This window comes from Tyto alba, unplaced genomic scaffold, assembly GCF_018691265.1.
Source record: "Tyto alba isolate M040663 unplaced genomic scaffold, T.alba_DEE_v4.0 Super-Scaffold_16, whole genome shotgun sequence".
NCBI lineage: Eukaryota > Metazoa > Chordata > Aves > Strigiformes > Tytonidae > Tyto > Tyto alba.
Window position 1 is genome coordinate 9,378,997 of NW_024881278.1, and position 18,077 is coordinate 9,397,073.

At 42.8% G+C, this 18,077-nt stretch overlaps 1 protein-coding gene across 4 annotated transcripts in view; it reads left to right on the forward strand.

Annotated features, from left to right (window-relative positions):
• Window positions 1-15,821, forward strand: part of SLC24A3 (solute carrier family 24 member 3) — a 175,770-nt gene extending 159,949 nt beyond the window's left edge. For all 4 annotated transcript variants that reach the window (XM_042789929.1, XM_032989402.2, XM_032989400.2 and 1 more), the window contains exons 16-17: window positions 11,986-12,051; window positions 13,067-15,821. In XM_042789929.1, coding sequence (XP_042645863.1) covers window positions 11,986-12,051; window positions 13,067-13,216 — 216 coding nt within the window. In that variant the 3' untranslated portion in view covers window positions 13,217-15,821. The remainder of the gene's footprint in view (window positions 1-11,985; window positions 12,052-13,066) is intronic.
• Window positions 15,822-18,077: the final 2,256 nt, after the last annotated feature.

The following is an 18,077-nucleotide window of genomic DNA, read 5'->3' on the forward strand; positions in this document are numbered from 1 at the left end:
CCTTGTATTGAGTAGCCCAGAACTAGTCCAAGCACTCCAGGATGTATCTCAGGAGTGCTGAGTAGAGAAAGGTCACCTCCCTCTACCTGCTGGCAAAGCTTCTCCTAGTGCAGACCAGAATGCTGTTGGTGCTCCATGCCACAAGGGTGCATTGCGGACCTCAGCTTGGTGTCCACCAGGATGAACAGGTCTTTTTCTGCCAAGCTGCTTTGCAGCTAGTCAGCCCCAGCATGTACTGATACATGGGGTTATTTCTTCCCAGGTGCAGGATTTTCATTTCCCTTTGTTGATGTTCATGAGTTTCCTGCCTGCACATTTCTCCAGCCTGTCCGGATCCCTTTGGATGGCAGCACAACCCTCTGGTGCATCAGCCAGCCCTCCCAGTTTTGTCTCAGCTGCAAACTTGCTGAGGATGCCTTCTGCCCATCATCTAGTTCATTGATTAAGATGTTAAGCAGTACTGTCCCCTGGAGTAGACCACTAGTGACTGGCCTCCAGCTGGACTTTGAGTGCAGTGGTTCAGCCAGTTGTTGGTCCACTCCACTGTCTACTTATTTAGTCTGTTCTTCTTCTGTTTGTCTGTGAGGCTGTTTGAGAGACAGTGTCAAAAGCCTTGCTAAAGTCAACATAAACAACATCTCTTGCTCTCCCCTCATCCAGCAAGCCCACCTCATCATAGAAGGCCATCAGACTCGATAAACATGACTTCCACTTCATAAATCTATACATCTACTCGCAATCACCTTCTTGTCCTTTGTATGATTAGAAGTGGTTTCCAGGATTATTTGCTTGATCACACTCTCAGGAATCAAGGTCAGGCAGTCCAGCCTGTAGTTCCTTGGATCTTCCCTCTTCTTGAATATAGGTGTGACAAAGGGAGCAATGCTGTAGGAATAAAATCCCTTTCTTTAATGAGCAGCTTATCTGTAACTCATCTATATTTTTATGGAAAAGAATGAAAACAGGTGGCTGGACAGAAGCAGCCAGTTTTCACGGAAGCATAACAATGTCATTACTGTTTTTCACACCCAAAATTTTCATTGTACACTGTGATCACATGGTTAGAAAAGGCAGTCCTGGAAACAGCCCCACGATTAGCAAAGAGAGTTTCCTCAGTTTTCACTTGCAGTTCCTGGATTTCTCTCAAAATCCTTGGATAGTTGGGCTTCAAAACAAAACAAGCCCCCCCTTCCATCCACCCCATTATTAGTAATTAATTATTTAAGTATTACTAAGTTGTCAGAAAAGGCTAGGGTTAGCTGGGTCAGGTGTAGCGTGGTGACAGCATTAAGAGCTGCAAGGTACTGTTTGTTATTCAGGGTCCCTGCTGATATGCCTGGCACCCAGGTCAGCAGGGGCAGAAGACAAGGAGCTCCTGCTTCCTGAGGTCTGTAGGGCTGAGCCTTGGGCTGTTGACATGAGCAAGGCCTCACTGCATGGGAACTCAGAGGCTCAGGCCAACCTGCTTGTCCACTAAATGTGACTGTGAGTCAGAAGAACTAGGTAATTTCTGAGCTAACAGTCATGATTTAGTAATGCTCCTTTGGTATTTGGCAGGATCCAAATTTGTCTTTGTAGCATCTCCAACAGAGGAACTCCTCAAAGCCATCGTGTTGCCCCTGTCTTGTGTACAGAAGGCAGGAGAGATTTGTAAAAGACAGAAAGAGTTTGCTTGACCATTATTACTTTTGCATATCCAACCAAAACCATGATTTCCTCCCCAGAATGTTTAATATAAGAGGACTGTGGGAGAGGAAATGCATTTTAATAAACAAGCTGTTAAGGCAGCAACAGCTTTGATGGAAGCCCAAAAAAGTAGACTATATGATTTGAAAGTTAGGCTTTAATGCAGAAGAACCTCCTAGAAACCCCCTACAGCCTTATTTTTCTGGAAGTCTAAACACTTAGGGCTTTCTCCCTGTAAGATCCCTAGGTATCTCTTGTTCCATGCCACCTGAGTCAGAATCCCCTGTGGCCAAAATTTGCTCCCTTTTAACGCTGGTGTAAAGAGTTCTGGCATGTTACCGTGCAGAAATGGAGAAGAGGATCTTCTCCTTTTTTCTTTCCCTTTGTCTCCCTTTGTGCTGCGGTGTGCACGTGCATGTGGCAGCGTGGTGTCCTGTGATTATGCACATTTTGAACTTTCTCAGCCACATGCGGTAAAGTGGCTTCACACAGTAGCCAACCAAGCAGCTGCTCCCAACCAGAAGGAGATTTATGGGGTTTCATTCTGAGTGTGAAGAGCAGTCTCACAACTAACGGGGCGTTCAGCTGCTGTAGCACCATTGGTAGGATGAGGTTGTGTTTGAGCTTCCCTTAAACTCCCTAAGGGCAGTTGCATGTTTCAGAGCCCATTTTACAGATGATGCATTTTGATTTTGTGGCAAGCAGAGAGCTTTAAATGAGATGCAGCCTGCAAGCTTGTGGCTGGTTGTGAGACATCTATATAGTGAAAGCATTGTCCCACAAGGTCGTGCTTACCACCTAGTTTTGTCATCTGCTTGGCAGCAACCACAAGAAGCCCCATGCCGAATCAGGACTTCTAGTTTAAACAAGTTCACTGTGTGAGAGTGTGCCTGAGGGAGGAAAATACAGCTTGTGATCTAATAGGAAGAGAGCAAGAGGGGACCTGTCAAAGAGGCATGAATAGACTTGCTGGAGGTCACACCATAGGTAAGTGGCAGAACTGGAAATAGGCTGTGAATCTCTTGAGATGCATCCTGGTGCTGAGTTGCTAAATAGCAATCGGTTTGATTAAGTGCCTCTTCTGCTTCTCACTGCCCCTTTCCCAAGCCCATTGTTGATGGATGTTTCAGCTTACTGTTATTTTATTCTTCCTTTGTTGTTACAAAGAAGGAATGGAAAACCATCTTATGCTTCTCAGGCTGGATCTCGGAAGCATTTGTTTCCTGTTACAGAGAAGGAAGTTTCCCTTTTCTGTTTTCCTGCTTCAGATGAAACATTTTCCTGTAGAATGTGAGTACACTGCAAGTGGACACTTCAGGGCAGTCACAGCCCCAGTCTGATCAGCGGGACCGCACCCACATGATGTGATGTAAGAGGCTGGCACACCAGGCAGTGCTTTACAAAACCATTGTATGCTTCGAGGCACTGGGCTCTGATATCATTCACCTTGACTCTCCTTTGTGTATCTTACCATGAACCAGGTCTGTCTCAGTGTGGTCATCAACGTGCAATACTGGATTTTTATTTTCTTCCTTCCAGTGCTGCCTGAAGTCAGTCCAAACCCAAACCAGAGAATGCTCCATTTCCTGCTTCTCCAGGAAAATGTCAGTGTTGGTGCAGAGAATAAAAGGTCCTCCTCTGCCCTCACCCTTTGTCTTCAACTCAGTAGTCAGTTCCATAGTTCTTAGTTTGGGCCAGGCCACTGATGCTTCTCACATCAAAATGCAGATTTAGTCAAGGTCAAACAGCTTCCACATCTGATTCCCTCTGTTTCTACAATGTCTAGTCTCTAACCCAACTATATTATTTTAAGAGTCCTTGTTATTTCTGGACACCCATTAATATCCAGGCACTAACTCCGCTTTCCTCTGTGCTTCCTACTGGAGCTTCCATTTCCACTACTCACAGGTCACTTGGCCACCCTCCTGCTCCAGCTCTGGCCTTCTGTTATCAACCATAGCTGATCTAGCAGGACAGCAGGACTTGCAAAGAAAAAGCAGCATCCCTCTGCTCCTAGAGAGACCTTTGAAAGAGTTCACTTTCTTATCTCTTCCAGCTCCAAGTCTTGGAGATGCTGACTCTAATAATGTAAGCATCCATCCCCAGTGGCCCTGGCAAACCCAGAGTGGAAGGACATTTGTTCCATGTCTTCCATCTAATCTTTTCCCCCTGGAATCTTCTTTTGGACATGAAGCTGTAAACTAGACATCAGCCAGGAGTATTTTAGAGAACATGAATTTTAGCCAGGTTCATTTGTTCACGTCAGCATTTGGGATGATAATCATATGCCTGTCCATCACTCCTCTACCTGATAACTTCAGCCAGTTTCAGCAAATTTGACAGTAAATTAGAAGCTTTAGAGACATTACATTCCTTTCATGCAATCAGGCAGCTAGAGAAAGAAGGAGTAACCCCAGCTCAAGCCTTGTTAGACACTGGAGGATCCAGAATGAAATGGGCACTCTAGAAACACACATCAAGACAGGAAGCATCACTGCTTTTCTACTCGATGACCAGTTTGCCATTCACTGTTTTAATCCCAAAGCATTATGATGACTCTTACGACATTAGGACAAAGTGGGCCTTCATTTCCTCACAGCCAACATCTGTGTATCTGCTCGCTGTCCCATTCTGGCCCAAGCAACTGCATATAGACCACCTTAAATCCTCAGAGGGAAGGGGGAGAATAGGTTCAGTGGATCTCTCAGTCATGGTGGCAAACATCAGGTCGAGGGACAGCAACCAGGTGGTGACTCTGAGTGTCTGTAGGCGTCCCTGCTTCCCACAACATCACCTTTCACTTCTGTAGATGTCACTCCTCCTACTGCTCTGGGGTGCCAGACTTTCCAGTTGTCACATTAGCATCTGCAGTGTGATCTTCTGGTATCACTGCAGCAGCAGTATGCAGCTTGGCAGGTATTAATGGAGTAATTTATTGACTGATCCCAAAAACCTATGCATGGGTATAGCAGTAGGTGCGTGCTGAAGCTACTGACTAGTCCCTCCAGCTTCCTGGAATAGTTTGGATGTATTGAGTGCATTTGCTCCCAGGTGTCATGACAGGGTGACTGGGATAATTATACTGTAGCAGAACAAAAAGTGTCTAGAATAAAAGTGTCCAGTCCCTTCCAAAGCTCCTAACAATACAGGAATTCTCTCCAACCATAACCCTGCAGTTCTTGCTTGATACCTTGAGTGTCTATTTGTAGCACTCCATTTTGTGTACTCCACGGTGTGTACCCTCTGCAAAATGAATTGTGTGATACAGAGTAAACCAAGGATGCTTTCTTATGAGTCTCAAAAAAGGTCCAAGAAGGAAATTCCACTGAAACATGCAGGAATGCAGCACATGTCCAAAGTTCCAGGTTGTTGAGACCGCTGTCTCGTGGCAAGACCTGGGGAATGCAGGATTTACACCGAACTACCACTGCCAGGCAGGGACACTGCAGGAAAAGGATCCCCAAACAGACAGAGGACCGGCAGCTTTTCAGCCAAGGGACTGGAAACATAACAGAGTCCTAATATTTCTGAATGAGGTAATTTCTCTCATATTTGGTCCCTGGAGCAACACCAGGATTTTGGCAACAGCTCCTTGTTTTCCCTTCAGCAACTGCCAGAAAAGAACTGAAGAATGGAATCACTTTTATTTCCATTGTTTTTCCTTTGCAGTTCAGCTTCAGCCTTCATTACTTATTGCCTGCAGGAGCTGTGTGGGAATAGCTGGAGATGGTGGCAGCGTCTTTGTATTTGCTACACAAGAAGCAGGGAGATAGCCTGCATTCAAATTCAGAGTAGATTTTGAACTTGCAGACCTTTCATGTGTGATCAGTTGAAATAGAGCGTTCTTATGACTTGCTTTAGCTGCTAGATACAAGCCAAACCTCAAAGGAGAGTTTGAGAATGTTGATTTTTCCTCTTTGCAGTATGAGGGGGTGCTTCATCTGCAGACAGTTCTCTCCTGGGGAAGAAACATTTCTATTCTTACATGACCAGGGAACTAAGCTTTTCCTTTATAATTAGGAAGGGTTAACTAACCCTCCAGCTGAGGCCCTTTTTCTGCTCTTTGCTAAAAACTGAAATGATTTCCTTGCTTACTGTGAGTTTTGAATGTTTTGCTAGCCTTGTTTTGCCTAAACTTTGCACACACTCACATACCCTGAGAAAACCTATTCCATTGCCTCTTGCAGGAAATGCCACTTGTCTCATGAGAAGCCTTCTTGACTGTTTTCTACCCTATTTTGACACATCAAGGATGCATTTTTCTTAAGATTTTGTACCAAACTTCAGAATCTTCTGAGCTCCTGTGCTCACAGTTAGAAGTTACAATAAGAAATAGGGCAGGCTATGGTGATAATCAGAGAAGTGGGAATAGTTTGTCAGTTAAAACTGTATTTCCAGAGCTGTAGACTTATGGGAAATTTGTGGAACAGCAGCAGGTAGTCCAAAATCAAATGCAGAAAAAGAAAGGATCGTTTAGGCAAGTGGAGAACTAAAATGAGAGAAATGAGAAATAAGTGAACAGTGGTTATTCATCCGAGCTCGGATTTAACTATCTCAGAACCACCGAGCAATACTGTGTAAAACAATTCATGGTTCTGTGTGATTACTTTCTGAAATAGGTAAGTGGGTATTAGATTAGAAAATGCTGAAAGGCTACCAAAGCTGGAGAAAAGATTAAAAAAAGCAGCACACCTACTTGTGTAGCTTTTGTGATTCTAGCCATGGCCAGAATGGCTATAATGTAGACTTGGGCCCAACTGGGAGGGGATTGTAGGAAAACATCTAGCGTTAGCAGGTAGGATAAAACAGGAGGAAGCTGTTACAGCTGCCTTTTTGTTCCGATGAACAACCCCTGCTGTCCACTAGTTAGTGCAATACTGTACAGAGTTGCAACAGACTTACAGCGAATCTGAACCTGTCTCCTTTGAAACTGTATGTTCTCTTTCTTGGTGATATGTATGTAATAGCAGTGTTCGCTAGAATTAAACGTTCTTATTTTCATTAATATTGGGGTGTTTCGGTTGTATTTTCAGAGAACCATTGCCAGAGCTAGACATAGGCTAGCCAAGAGTTTTGGTAGTGGTCCTTTGGTTGCTCTTAATGTGAGAATTAAACACCACAGTGCTCAGTAGCAGATTTGATGGAAGGGAATATGTGTGCATGCCCCAGACAGTGTGGCCTGTTTGCTCAAGCATACCTCCCTCAGCTATGGTAGATGGGGAGTGCTCTAATGTGCCCTGTGTGTCAGGGAAGTCACTGCTGGCTGATCTGACACTGGAAACCCCTTAAACCACCAGTGCAAGGTTTACTGGAGAACATCTCTCCAAATCCTCAGGCTGAAGCCCCCCCAAATGCTTGGCAGTGGGTTTTACTAGCTCCGAGGAGACCTTTCTTTGTTGGAGTGAGAATATTTAGCAAAAATCATCCTCCAAAGACCAGACTACCATTGCATTTTGGACCTGAACACACCCAGACAGCTTTCATTCTCTTCTCAGTGTGAGATATAAAGTCTGCAAGAATCTCAAAGCACTGTATTAGTCCAAGAAACCTTTGCAGTAAGAGGTATCTGGGCAACAGGCTTAAACAGGAGTTGTATCTACAGTGAGAGAGGTTGCTTGTGGGTGTAAATCAGCTTGCTCCAGGGCTGTCTTAAATAACTCAGAGACCCTGGGCACGACGCCTGAACATACGCCATTCTCCACATGTGCAAAAGTCTAGTGAGGTCAGACTTACTGCGTGTGCCAGAACAGCAATGCATTGTATGTAGCTGGACTGCCTGCACACACCATGCAGAGCTGCTCTGTGCGTAAGCAGCAAGCCAAATTGACTGGACTATTTGTGTGCACACAGAGTAACTCCACAGCATGTATGCTGCAAATCCAGTGCATCTGAAATTACATCCAGCACCTTTTCATGGAATCCATCTCCCAGCCGTCCCAGGGCAAATCTGCTTTGGGGACAAGCTTACATCAACATTGGTTTGTTCCAGCTGTCTTTCTGTTGTTTTTCATTCACTTCTCATTGTCTTATAGCCCTTCTCACCTGTTGTCTTTGTCTTCTTCTGTCCTTATCTGCCTGCTTCATGGCATGGCAGGGAGATGCCGTGCATGCATCACCTCCTGGGCCACAGTGGAAACATCTGGAATTCTACACAGCTTTTGTAGTGCTTTGAGCTCACCAACAAGGCTTTTTACCTGAAGAGCTGTACTTTTCCTTCCAGAAAGCCCATCTGTGATATGTATCCAGTTCAGCCAAATGAGCTTCCTGACAAAGTGCATTCCACGGCTAGCATTTGCTCGCCCAAGGAAACCACCCTTTGCTATGTACATGGAAGGGTTTTAATCCTGCTGTCCTGTGGCAATGAGGTATTAGGTGATGACACTAATAAATGGTCCAATCTTTTGCACAGCAAAAAGCACTGAAAAGTGAAACCTGCATTAGAAAACACCCTTTCACCCCTCCCAAATAATCCTTTCTTTTTATGGGAATAGTCAAGCCTCATAAAGGAAAGTTCTTGTTATTTAGGTTAATTAATAGCTCATTACACTGCCAAACAGTGGGAACCGGGCTAGATCCCAGGCCAGGAACATTGATAGTTAAGTTGGGGTTGAGAACTGTTAACCTACAGTGAAATTCAAGTGTTTTAATGCAATACCAGTGCAAGGGAAAATTGGTGCTCATGCTGCTGAAGGGGGTCGCCACGTTTGCTTTGCCTGTGTGTGATCAGCGTGACGTGTTACTGTTGAATTCGTAAATCTATTGTAAATAATTAGCATACACGTTCTACTTTTGATTAATCCTTAATAGCAACTTTTATTCTCCTCAGTGACCTCCAAAGAGGAGCCTTACAGCTAGGCTTACAGTCCAAAGAAAGCAGCCCCAAACACCTCTCTTTGGAAGCACTGTCCTCAGCAAATTAGACACAGGGGCCTTTGGAATGGTCTTCTTTCCAAACATCTGCTGGTTTTATGGAGGCTAATGATGTAACTGAGAAGCAGCGTCTGCACTTTAAGTTGAATTCAGACATTTTCCATGCAAAAATAATTCCAGCTGCTTCATTTGCTTCCTTTTCCTGTAGATTTCTTTCCGATTGATGTATTTCATACTGACAGTTTTTACAGATATTGGCACTGGCCAAACAGAATTCCTGATGAAAATCCAGACAGGAATTTATTGTAAAATAGTATCTGCCTTTCCTAGCCAGCTGCTGCTCATTTGGAGTAGCAGGGAAAAGTGACTTTAAATTTGTATTTTAGTTACACAAAATTAGTTTAGTGGGGTTTTTTGCATTTTAGATCAACTAACATGGAAATCCAGGTTAGCTGTCATGTATGGACCATTCAGATTAGTGAAAGCAGGAGAAGAGAAGTGGATGCCTGGGAGTGAATGAAGCACAGTGTACCGGTCCATCTCTGCAGAGAGCAGTAATGTGTGCACAGAGCCCCCAGATTAGCTTGTCCTGGCTCCTTAGTGTAACAGGAAATGTGCTGTAGAGTATCAGAGAAAAAGGTCTTCTGGGTCAGAACTTGACATTGTCTCTCATCCCAAGAGCAGCTCTTGTTTAAGCAAAACTTTGAGGATTGCTTGGGACTGGTAATAGAAGCTGCAGTGGCCTTAGAGACTTCTTGCATAGCTGCAAGAATACATTTCCTCCTGTCTGCCACTTACAACCTGCAGTTTACATTAACAGTGGGATCATTACATTTTTCACCTTCAGTTATTCAGACAGTCCCAAAGTTGGCCTTCACACTCTGAAGCAATCCAAATCCTTCATTTCTTTGGACAGTCAGCCTAGTGAGACTATTGTATTTTACATGTAATGGCCATGGAAATAGAATGGTCCTGCTGTGCATACATATGCTTACAGCTTATGTCTTAAAGATATCCTGTAATACCTTTAAGAACTAATGTTCATCATGGCTGTAGCCTTTTTTATGATGGCAAAAACCGTAAACGAGGAATATGTGCTATTTGTGTAAGCCAGTATTTTAACATACGTGAAGATAACAGCAAATCTCAGACAGCAACAGAACTCTGCAGATTGGTGGGATGCTTGTGAGTACACATGCTGTAACAATTCCAGTGTATAGTAGCTGTGCAAGACCTATTTATGCTTATCACGGTTTATTAGAAGTACAGCAGCATGTTGTCATGCTGAATCTTGAGCACATGCAGAAGAGATAAATCCTCCCAGGACTGTCTTTTTGCAGCATGTTTGAACTTATCTCCGACATGGATTTGCACAGAGGATCCTGGGTGTGTGGAGTTCATTGCAGGCTCAGGTTTGCAAAATGTCAGAACCAATTATCCTTTCCTTGACTCTGGATGTCAGACTCTCCTCTCAGTTGTCCTTGGGGAATGAAACTAAATCATTACTCTGTATTTGAGAGCAATATTTGGGTGCAAAATTTTTCCCGACTGTGATGCAAAATGATACAAGTGCCTCAGCAGTCTTGCGTTCATAAAACTGTAGTGCTGCTTGTCATCAAATTAGCAATACCCACTTCTCTTGCAAATGGACTTCTCTAAAGTCTAACTGGAAGGATGCAAGCACTGAAAAGTAGCCAGTGATACACCATGTACCATTATTTTCTGTGTTGATAGTTGAGAAAATAATACTGTAGTATAGAAGTTTAGTTTGAATTGTTTATTGGACTAAAAACAGTTTAAAAGACAAGCAATAAATCCAGCTGTTAGAAAAAGATGTGTTGTTTGAGGTGGATGAACTTTCGTTCCTGGAACTATTTTGCAGGAATGGACTAATGCTTTTTCTTCTCCTTGTATACAAATGTAGAGCAAGCTGAAGAATTAAGAATTGGATACCAGCCCATTCAAGAAAGATCAGTGCATTTAGTTTTGCTGTTTCACCTCAGCAGCAGAGTGGTGTGACTGAAAATATACCCGCGCTGCACAAAATCAAAGTCTACTAGACAAACAATAGCAATGTCCTTTCCTAAAGCAATCTTGAAAAATACTTGTACATAATTTCTTGCTAAGGTTGATCTCTGCCAGGGAACTTAAATAGTTGGTTGCTACTTTAAATAGTAATCAGTTTTCGTGACTGTCAGTTGAAACTCAACTTCATGTTTCATTCCACAGAAGGTGCAGGGAGGAATACAATGGGCTGTGTTACCTTATAGTGTCCTTAAGATAATAACTGGCATTAGGTGATCTAAGGACTTACAGTTCAGTCACCCATGACACCCACCCCGCAGCTTCCAGCCTCCCTGTTGCTTCCTTGAAGAAGCTGACCTTCCCTAGAAGGAAATCTTTCTCACACAGTAGCCCCTGCAGAAATGCCTTGAAAGACTCCACCTGAGTGCTCCCTTGACAATATTGCAGGTGATACTGTTTGAGAAGGTCATATAAAAATGCCCAAAGGGACAATGATTAAGCTCAAGAGAAGAATGGGAAACTGAGAAGTGTGATCCTAACTGAGGAACAGGATTGGAGTAGGTGGCTTTAGTCCCTCTAGCCTTTCTGTGTAGCTTTAGGTTTATGTCACACGAAGTCATGTTTTTAAACGTATTTAGGGCTCGAAGATGCAGGTGAGTGTCTTTGGTTAGACTCCAAAGCCTCTAAAAATGGCAGTGAAATAGTTCCACAGCTTTGAGGACCTGTATCTCGGTTCTCCACTTGCACAGTGGATGTAATTGTGGCTCTGACATGGAGATGGCTACACCAGAGCCTGTGATGTGTCTGGGTACCTTAGTGATGATATCTCTACACAGCCCTGCAGAGAATAAGTCGTCTCCTTGTCTTATTTGCCTCAGTGCCAAAAAATGTTCTGCCTATGCTAATGTGCCTTGATGCATTGATATCAATGATTTTCAGCAGCTGAGGTTCACGCCAAGAGATTACTGACTTGTTTCCTTCAAGATGAGCTAAGAGTAGGGAAGAAATTACGTGTTTGTGTGTGTCCTTTTTCCCCCACTGTGAAGCATTAATTGGTGACTGAATGCAAAATTTCATTTCCCTCATTTGCTCTTACAGGACTCATATAGGATTTAATTGCCAAAAAGAAAATTTCATGATATAGGAGTATGAGGGATGACAAAGCTAGTGTGGGGGGTGGAAATGCTGCCAGGTCCTTAGGACTCTACTCTTAATAATACTCCTCTTTCTTTGGCAATAGGGAGTAGGCAAAATGATCTGTGATATTGTGGTTCAACTTGGTATTTACAGCTTGCAAGCCAGTGTTTAGCAACTCCACAGTTTAGGATAACAGAATTATCAGCAGAGAGAAATATTGTTGCTTGAAATTGTGACGTGGTTTTATAAAACTTCCTTCTTTTACAGATTCGGTTAAACAGCAGAGGACTTATCTATTCTGTTGGTCTCCTGCTGGCATCTGTTTTTGTCACAGTATGTATATAGTCTTTTGTTCTTCATTTCCAAAAGAGTGATTTTTATACACGTTTCCTTCACCTGTTCCTTTCTCACCTCCAGCTGTAATAGTGGTTGCAAAGTCTGTTTTTAAGGTATAGGAATGGCCACTCCTATTGTAAACTTCCCAAGACCTTAATCTGGCACTTTGCAGAAGCTATTGCTGTCAGAAGATGGCTTTCATATTTGTATATGGGAGGAGCCTGAGAGATCCAGTAGTTATTTTTCATGCTAGAGTTGAAGCAGATCCCTTGATATATGATGAGGTCCATTCTCCTGTTGGACAAGTAGACAAAATGCTGTATGGTTTACTCTGGCCTTCTGTAGGAACGTTCTGAAATACAACACAGACAACAAATAGTGCCAGGACGTGACACTTTCTGTTGAAGTCGGTGCCTTGCATTCCCTGACCTGTCCAAGTCCAGCATAGCAGACTAGAAATGTTAGGGAGAAGAGGATTGAGGTGACATCTTCCAAAACTTGAGACCAGCTGCTATAGGAAGTCCTCCTGTGCATTGCACACGAACATAATTCCCCCCCACACAAGACTTTAATCTTTTAAGAGGTTTGTGTGAGAGCAGACTAAGCAATGTCAAGTACAGCCTTAGACTGTGTGGCTCTAAATTGAGAAGCAGAGGAGCACGTGAAGCGTTTTGAGTGAAGAAAAAGGAATCTGGCCTTTGAAAATGTTTCTGATCAAATTAAATGGGATTATTCTTGCCAAAATTAAATCTATTGCAGAAACTTAAGGCCCTTGGGTCAGGACTCAAGGTGATGTAAGTCAGTGTGGCTTCAATGACTGCAAGGCGGCTACTCTGATTTACTTCAGCTGTGGTCTTCAGCTCACTTGTTGCAGTACTTGCATTGTGATTCCTTCCAGGTGACCATGATCAGTAAGGGGATGGTCATCATCATGCTCCTGTAACTGAGAAGGGGATTAATCACTTTATTCTAAATGTTCCTGCTATGGTGGCTTACTCTGTGTTTATTGTAGGTTTTTGGCGTCCACATGAACAAATGGAAACTGGATAAGAAGCTAGGGTGTGTGTGCCTTTCCCTTTACGGCATCTTCCTGTGTTTCTCCATCATGACAGAATTCAATGTTTTCACTTTTGTGAACTTGCCAATGTGCAGAGATCACTAATGCAGGTGGCAGACTGTCGGGAGGATCTTCCTTCTTACCTGTGCAATACAAACCACGGCTGGCATCTCCTGAATGCGGTGCACCTCCAAGTCGTGACATATATCCTGCTCACTGTTCATAGGACCCATGGCCCCATCTAGGTCTGCCCTCTCCCTGACCCCCCACAACCTGGAAAAATCCTGCATCGATGTGAAGATTATTTTTTTCAACATTCATGTGATTTCCTAGCTCAGTTTTTGAACAGTGTGTCTGGGACTCTAGATGAACTGGCTGCTAACTGGCATCAAGCCAGGCAAAACTGGTCTGCTATAATTCCTTCTTTTTTTTAAGTTATTTGATGGAAGACTAATCTAATTTATGACTTAAGACTATTGCTACAATGCAGAAGAGGGTACATCATACAGGGGCTGATTTTCAAGGAGATTCATGGGAACTTTTTGGTTGTTATTTTGGTTGGGTGTTTTTTGGGTTTTTTTTAATTTTTTGTTTTGGGGGGGGGTTTTGTTGTTTATTTTTGAATTGCCAGAGATCAACGTCCTCTCTTGCATCTTCTCCTTCTGAGTGCTGGGTCTCCTGTAACAATCCAAAGGTCACAGGGCAGTGTAATATGGGAATGCAGTTCAAGGTACTCGGCATGGATTTACTGCGTATTAAAAGAAGATTGTCAAGGCAACAGACTTTTTACCATAAATAATGTACAGGTGTGATGAGCAGTGCCAGGTAAACATGGATTCAAAGGGTAAACACTGCTACCATTCTACTACTAATGTTGGAGTTTTATTACTAGGGTGTTTATGGTATTTTCAAGCAATAGTTTGATCGCCAGCCCAGGAGGGCTACCAAGGAGGTGTCCTGGTTTTTAATGGTCTGCACGTGGAATTGGAAGGTCGGAACTTTCTCTGCTTCATCAGATTTTGTGTTTTGGGGGGATTCAATAGTTCATGTCTTATTCATTCTGAGAAGGACATAAGTACGTGTCGGAACTTTTCTAATTGAGTTACAGACACTGGTTTCTTTAAAAGGAAAGAGGCATATTTTGCACAGACATAGTTACTGAAGTCATAATTTGCCATTCTTTAACAAATACACTGGACCTGGCCAGATATTGTCTTCTTAAGCAGTTGAACTTACCTGATAACAGATCATGTGGATTCATCACCCCTCCTTTGGGAGGGAGGAAGACACAGAGAGAGATGGCACTTTTTAAAATGTGGAATATCTTCAATGCAGACTCACTCACAGATCTTAAGTTATTGTGAAAGTTTAGCTGTTCATTGTTCCAATATCCCTGCTAGATTTTGTATAATTCTGTATTAATATGCAGGCAGATTCCACCCCATGAGAAACACCATCACAGCTTTATTTGTATGTATTGATACTGTGGATTTTTGCCAGTGCTGGCTCTTGTATTTACTTTAAGCACTGATCACTTCTGATTCATTTGGTATGTTTTTTCCTCTTTCTTGTATATGTTCTACTATGAAATGTATTAAGATACTACCAGCTAGGTGAATGTTTTTGTCTATGGTACAAACAGTGGCAAATATTGGTAGTAAAGGCACAGCAAACCCTATGTAAAAGAAAGGAAGGAAAAAAAAAGAAAAAAAGAAAAAGAAAAAAAAAAAAAAAAACCAAACAGAACTACACCAAACCCTAAACGACAGCAGGAAAAAAAAAACCCTCCAACTTAAAAAAGAGAGCCCCGTTCACAGACAGAACGCCTATTTTTATTTCATTTGCACTTTTGGAAGTAATTTTTTTGGTTTAATTTTCTTTAGGTAAAATGTTGTAAATCAAAATATTGACACCCTGCAGTTTCCGTTCAGCTCAGCGCCTGATTTTCTTTCTTTGTTACACTAAATGTGTGGAGGCACTGGGAGCTGTTGCACTGTTCGTGTTGAGGAACTCCAGTGGAAAAAGCCATATACCGCTGGCCTCAGTGAACAAAGTGTGCTTGAGGCTCCCTGGCAAGAAGAGGAAGAGTCCAGGGACAGGCAGTAGAGAGAGTCAATGACATGACTGAGTCGTCGGTTTTGCATTCTGGAAAACAATTGTGTTGCTACTTGTTGAGCTATGCAGCCTGTTGTTTGAGCAGCCTTCTCATAACTATGCCCACTGGAAGTCTCCCTGCATTAGGAAGCCCACTGTACTTTCCTGTTGTTGTTTTTTTTTTGTTGTTGTTGTTGTTGATGTTGTTTCTTTTTTTTTTTTGCTGTTGTTAATGAGATTAATAATAATGATAACCACTAAAATGCCTAAAATACTTCCTTAAATCAAACAATGTTAGCAACAATGCGGCACATCTCACTAAAATCCACCCCACAAACACACAGCTATAATCTTGTAGCAAGATGCAGTTGCTCTTAAGCAGAGTGTTTCCTTGCTGACAGAAGGGAGAGATTTGGGGAAGAAAAAAAAAAAAAAAAGAAGTTTCACATCAGGGCCTATTATTACTTCTATTTTGAATATTTATACTGCTGCTCCAATGGAGCCAGTTGGATCTATTTCTACGAAATAGCCATTACCTATCCCGTGGCACAAAAACTGCATGAGTATTTTTTAGGAACTTTTCCTATTGTTGTGCATTAAATACTGTAGTATATCATAGCTTTGCATTGTGTGTAAAACCTGAAATACCTTGTTTTGACACGTGTGTGTTGTGCAAGAATGTTCTGCAAGCTGTTTGTTCTAAGCAGAAGCAAAAGGTACATTGAAATGCCATTATCTGTGCCATATATGATTTGATAAGCACTTCCTATATTGACAGTTTCAGCAAGGTGTGCTTATGATTTGCAACCAAATCAACCAGCGCAGACCTGGTTTGGAACAGGATAGACCAACTGAATGTGTGCATTCTTGGTTTTGTCTCCAAAAGAGAGAGCCTCTTAAGTTTGTTAGCATAATCAAAGCCTGTGGAAAAGTCCCCAAAGCAAAACAACTTGAGCAATTTTTAGCATCCTTCCTGTACGACATCTCCAAAACTCACAGAGACGGTTATGGTCAAGTGCAGTGCGTATTAATAGCTTTACTTCGTGAAGCCAAGCAGAGCGCTGTGCCTGAGGGATTCTCTCCTCCTGACATTAGACTCTGGAAGCTGCCGGCTGCGCGCGGGGCCGACGTCGGGGCCGATGCTGGGGCCTGGCCTCCGTCTCCCGGTGAGAAGCTCCCGAGCCGCCGGCCGGCCGTCGCTGGGGTGCCTCTCCCCGGCCCCGCGCGGGCGGCCGGGCTGCCAGAGCCCCTGGAGACGTGGGGTGCTCGGGGGGCGGCTGGCTGGGGTGGGGGGAGGCGGGAGCGGAGGCACGGTGGGGCTGAGGAGAGGCCCAGGGTTTGGGGGGCGGGGGGAGCGAGGGGTGAAGCCAGGTTGGGTGAGGTTTTTTGAATATGACCGCGATTCATTTGCGTTTTCGTTCTTCTGAAAGGGTCACCTTCACATCTGAGGCTGCTCTGGTCTTTGGACCAGTCGACTGTTTTTGTTTCCATTCCTAGCGGTTTCAGACAATTCTTAATGAGTATTTCAAAGGGAGATTAAAGAGCCTTTTCCTCAGCGGAGAGCGCTTCACTGCAGCTCTGACTTTGACTTGATTTAAATATACGTGATCCCTTGCTAGTTTCCACTCTGCTTGACATGTGGATGGCCTTCCTTTGACGGCAGTTCAAAGGCAGAGTGATAGAACAGGATACAATATGATATTGAGGGTATCTTAAGACATGCTGGAAAAACTGCTTTTGTCTCTACCAAAGGTGAATTTTATACTTGCCTTTTTTTTTTTTTTTTTTTTTCCTTTATTTTTACATACTGCACTTTTTGGTAGGTTGTTTCTGAGATAGGAACGCCAACCTGAAATGTGTGCATGGGAGGAGATTTTCACTGGTATAATTTGGTTTTTTTTTCTTTCCTGTGACGCTTCTTGCCTGCTTTGTTTTCAGCTTTCTGTCCTCAGAGCTGTGTCATTGAAATCAACTGATTAGTATGCTTTGGATCTGTGATATTAGTGCTTGTGAAAACGAATGCTTGTTCTTAACATTCAGATGGATGTGTGACTGGCTCTTTTCTTGACAAAACAAATCAGGTAGAACAGCAATCTAGTTTTAGAAAAACAACATTCAATGTAGGTGGAGCAACCTGAGGGTAACATTTAATATCCTGCTGTCAGAACAGGAATTTTTATATGCCTTTTCCAAATAACCATATTAATACTTGTGAGATAAAATAGATTGAATATTGTTGGATAACTTTTTAGAAAACAATAACTTTCTGCTGATTGACAAATGTTTCTTATATCAAGATTTTTTGGAAGCCCTATTCCTTTCAAATAAAGCTCACAGAGATGCAATGGTGTAAGGTTTATCTACTTCAAAGTTACACCACTGGAGTTTTAAACCCATTTAAATATATACACTTTAAAAATCAATCTCAGTGGACCATGCTTAGCTGGATTTAAATCTGCCCTGTGTTCTTGAAGTTTCACTTGATCAGTAGCCGCTCTTAGTCTAAAACAGACTTACATCCAGGTAAGAATGTCCGTATTAGGTTTGTACAGCTTTAACTGAACCAGTTTAAAGCCATGCTTTTCAGGAAAGCGGTGGAAGTTTGAATACTTGGAAGACTTCAGCCACTTCAAATTTAAGGAACTGCAGAGTTTGAGTATGCTGAAGGGGTGTACCAAGTATAATGAAAAACTTAAAGGAAGAGAGCTTTCAGGATTCACTGGCTTCAGTGAAAGTTGTCCTCTATCGAAATCAAGGACAAAACCCCCATGATTGTTTTGTAGGGTCAGTGTAGTGTTTGCAGCAATAAGTCCTGAAAAGGACTGTTGCACCTTGTTTTTTAAAGATGAATGAACTTTTTATTTTCTTATCT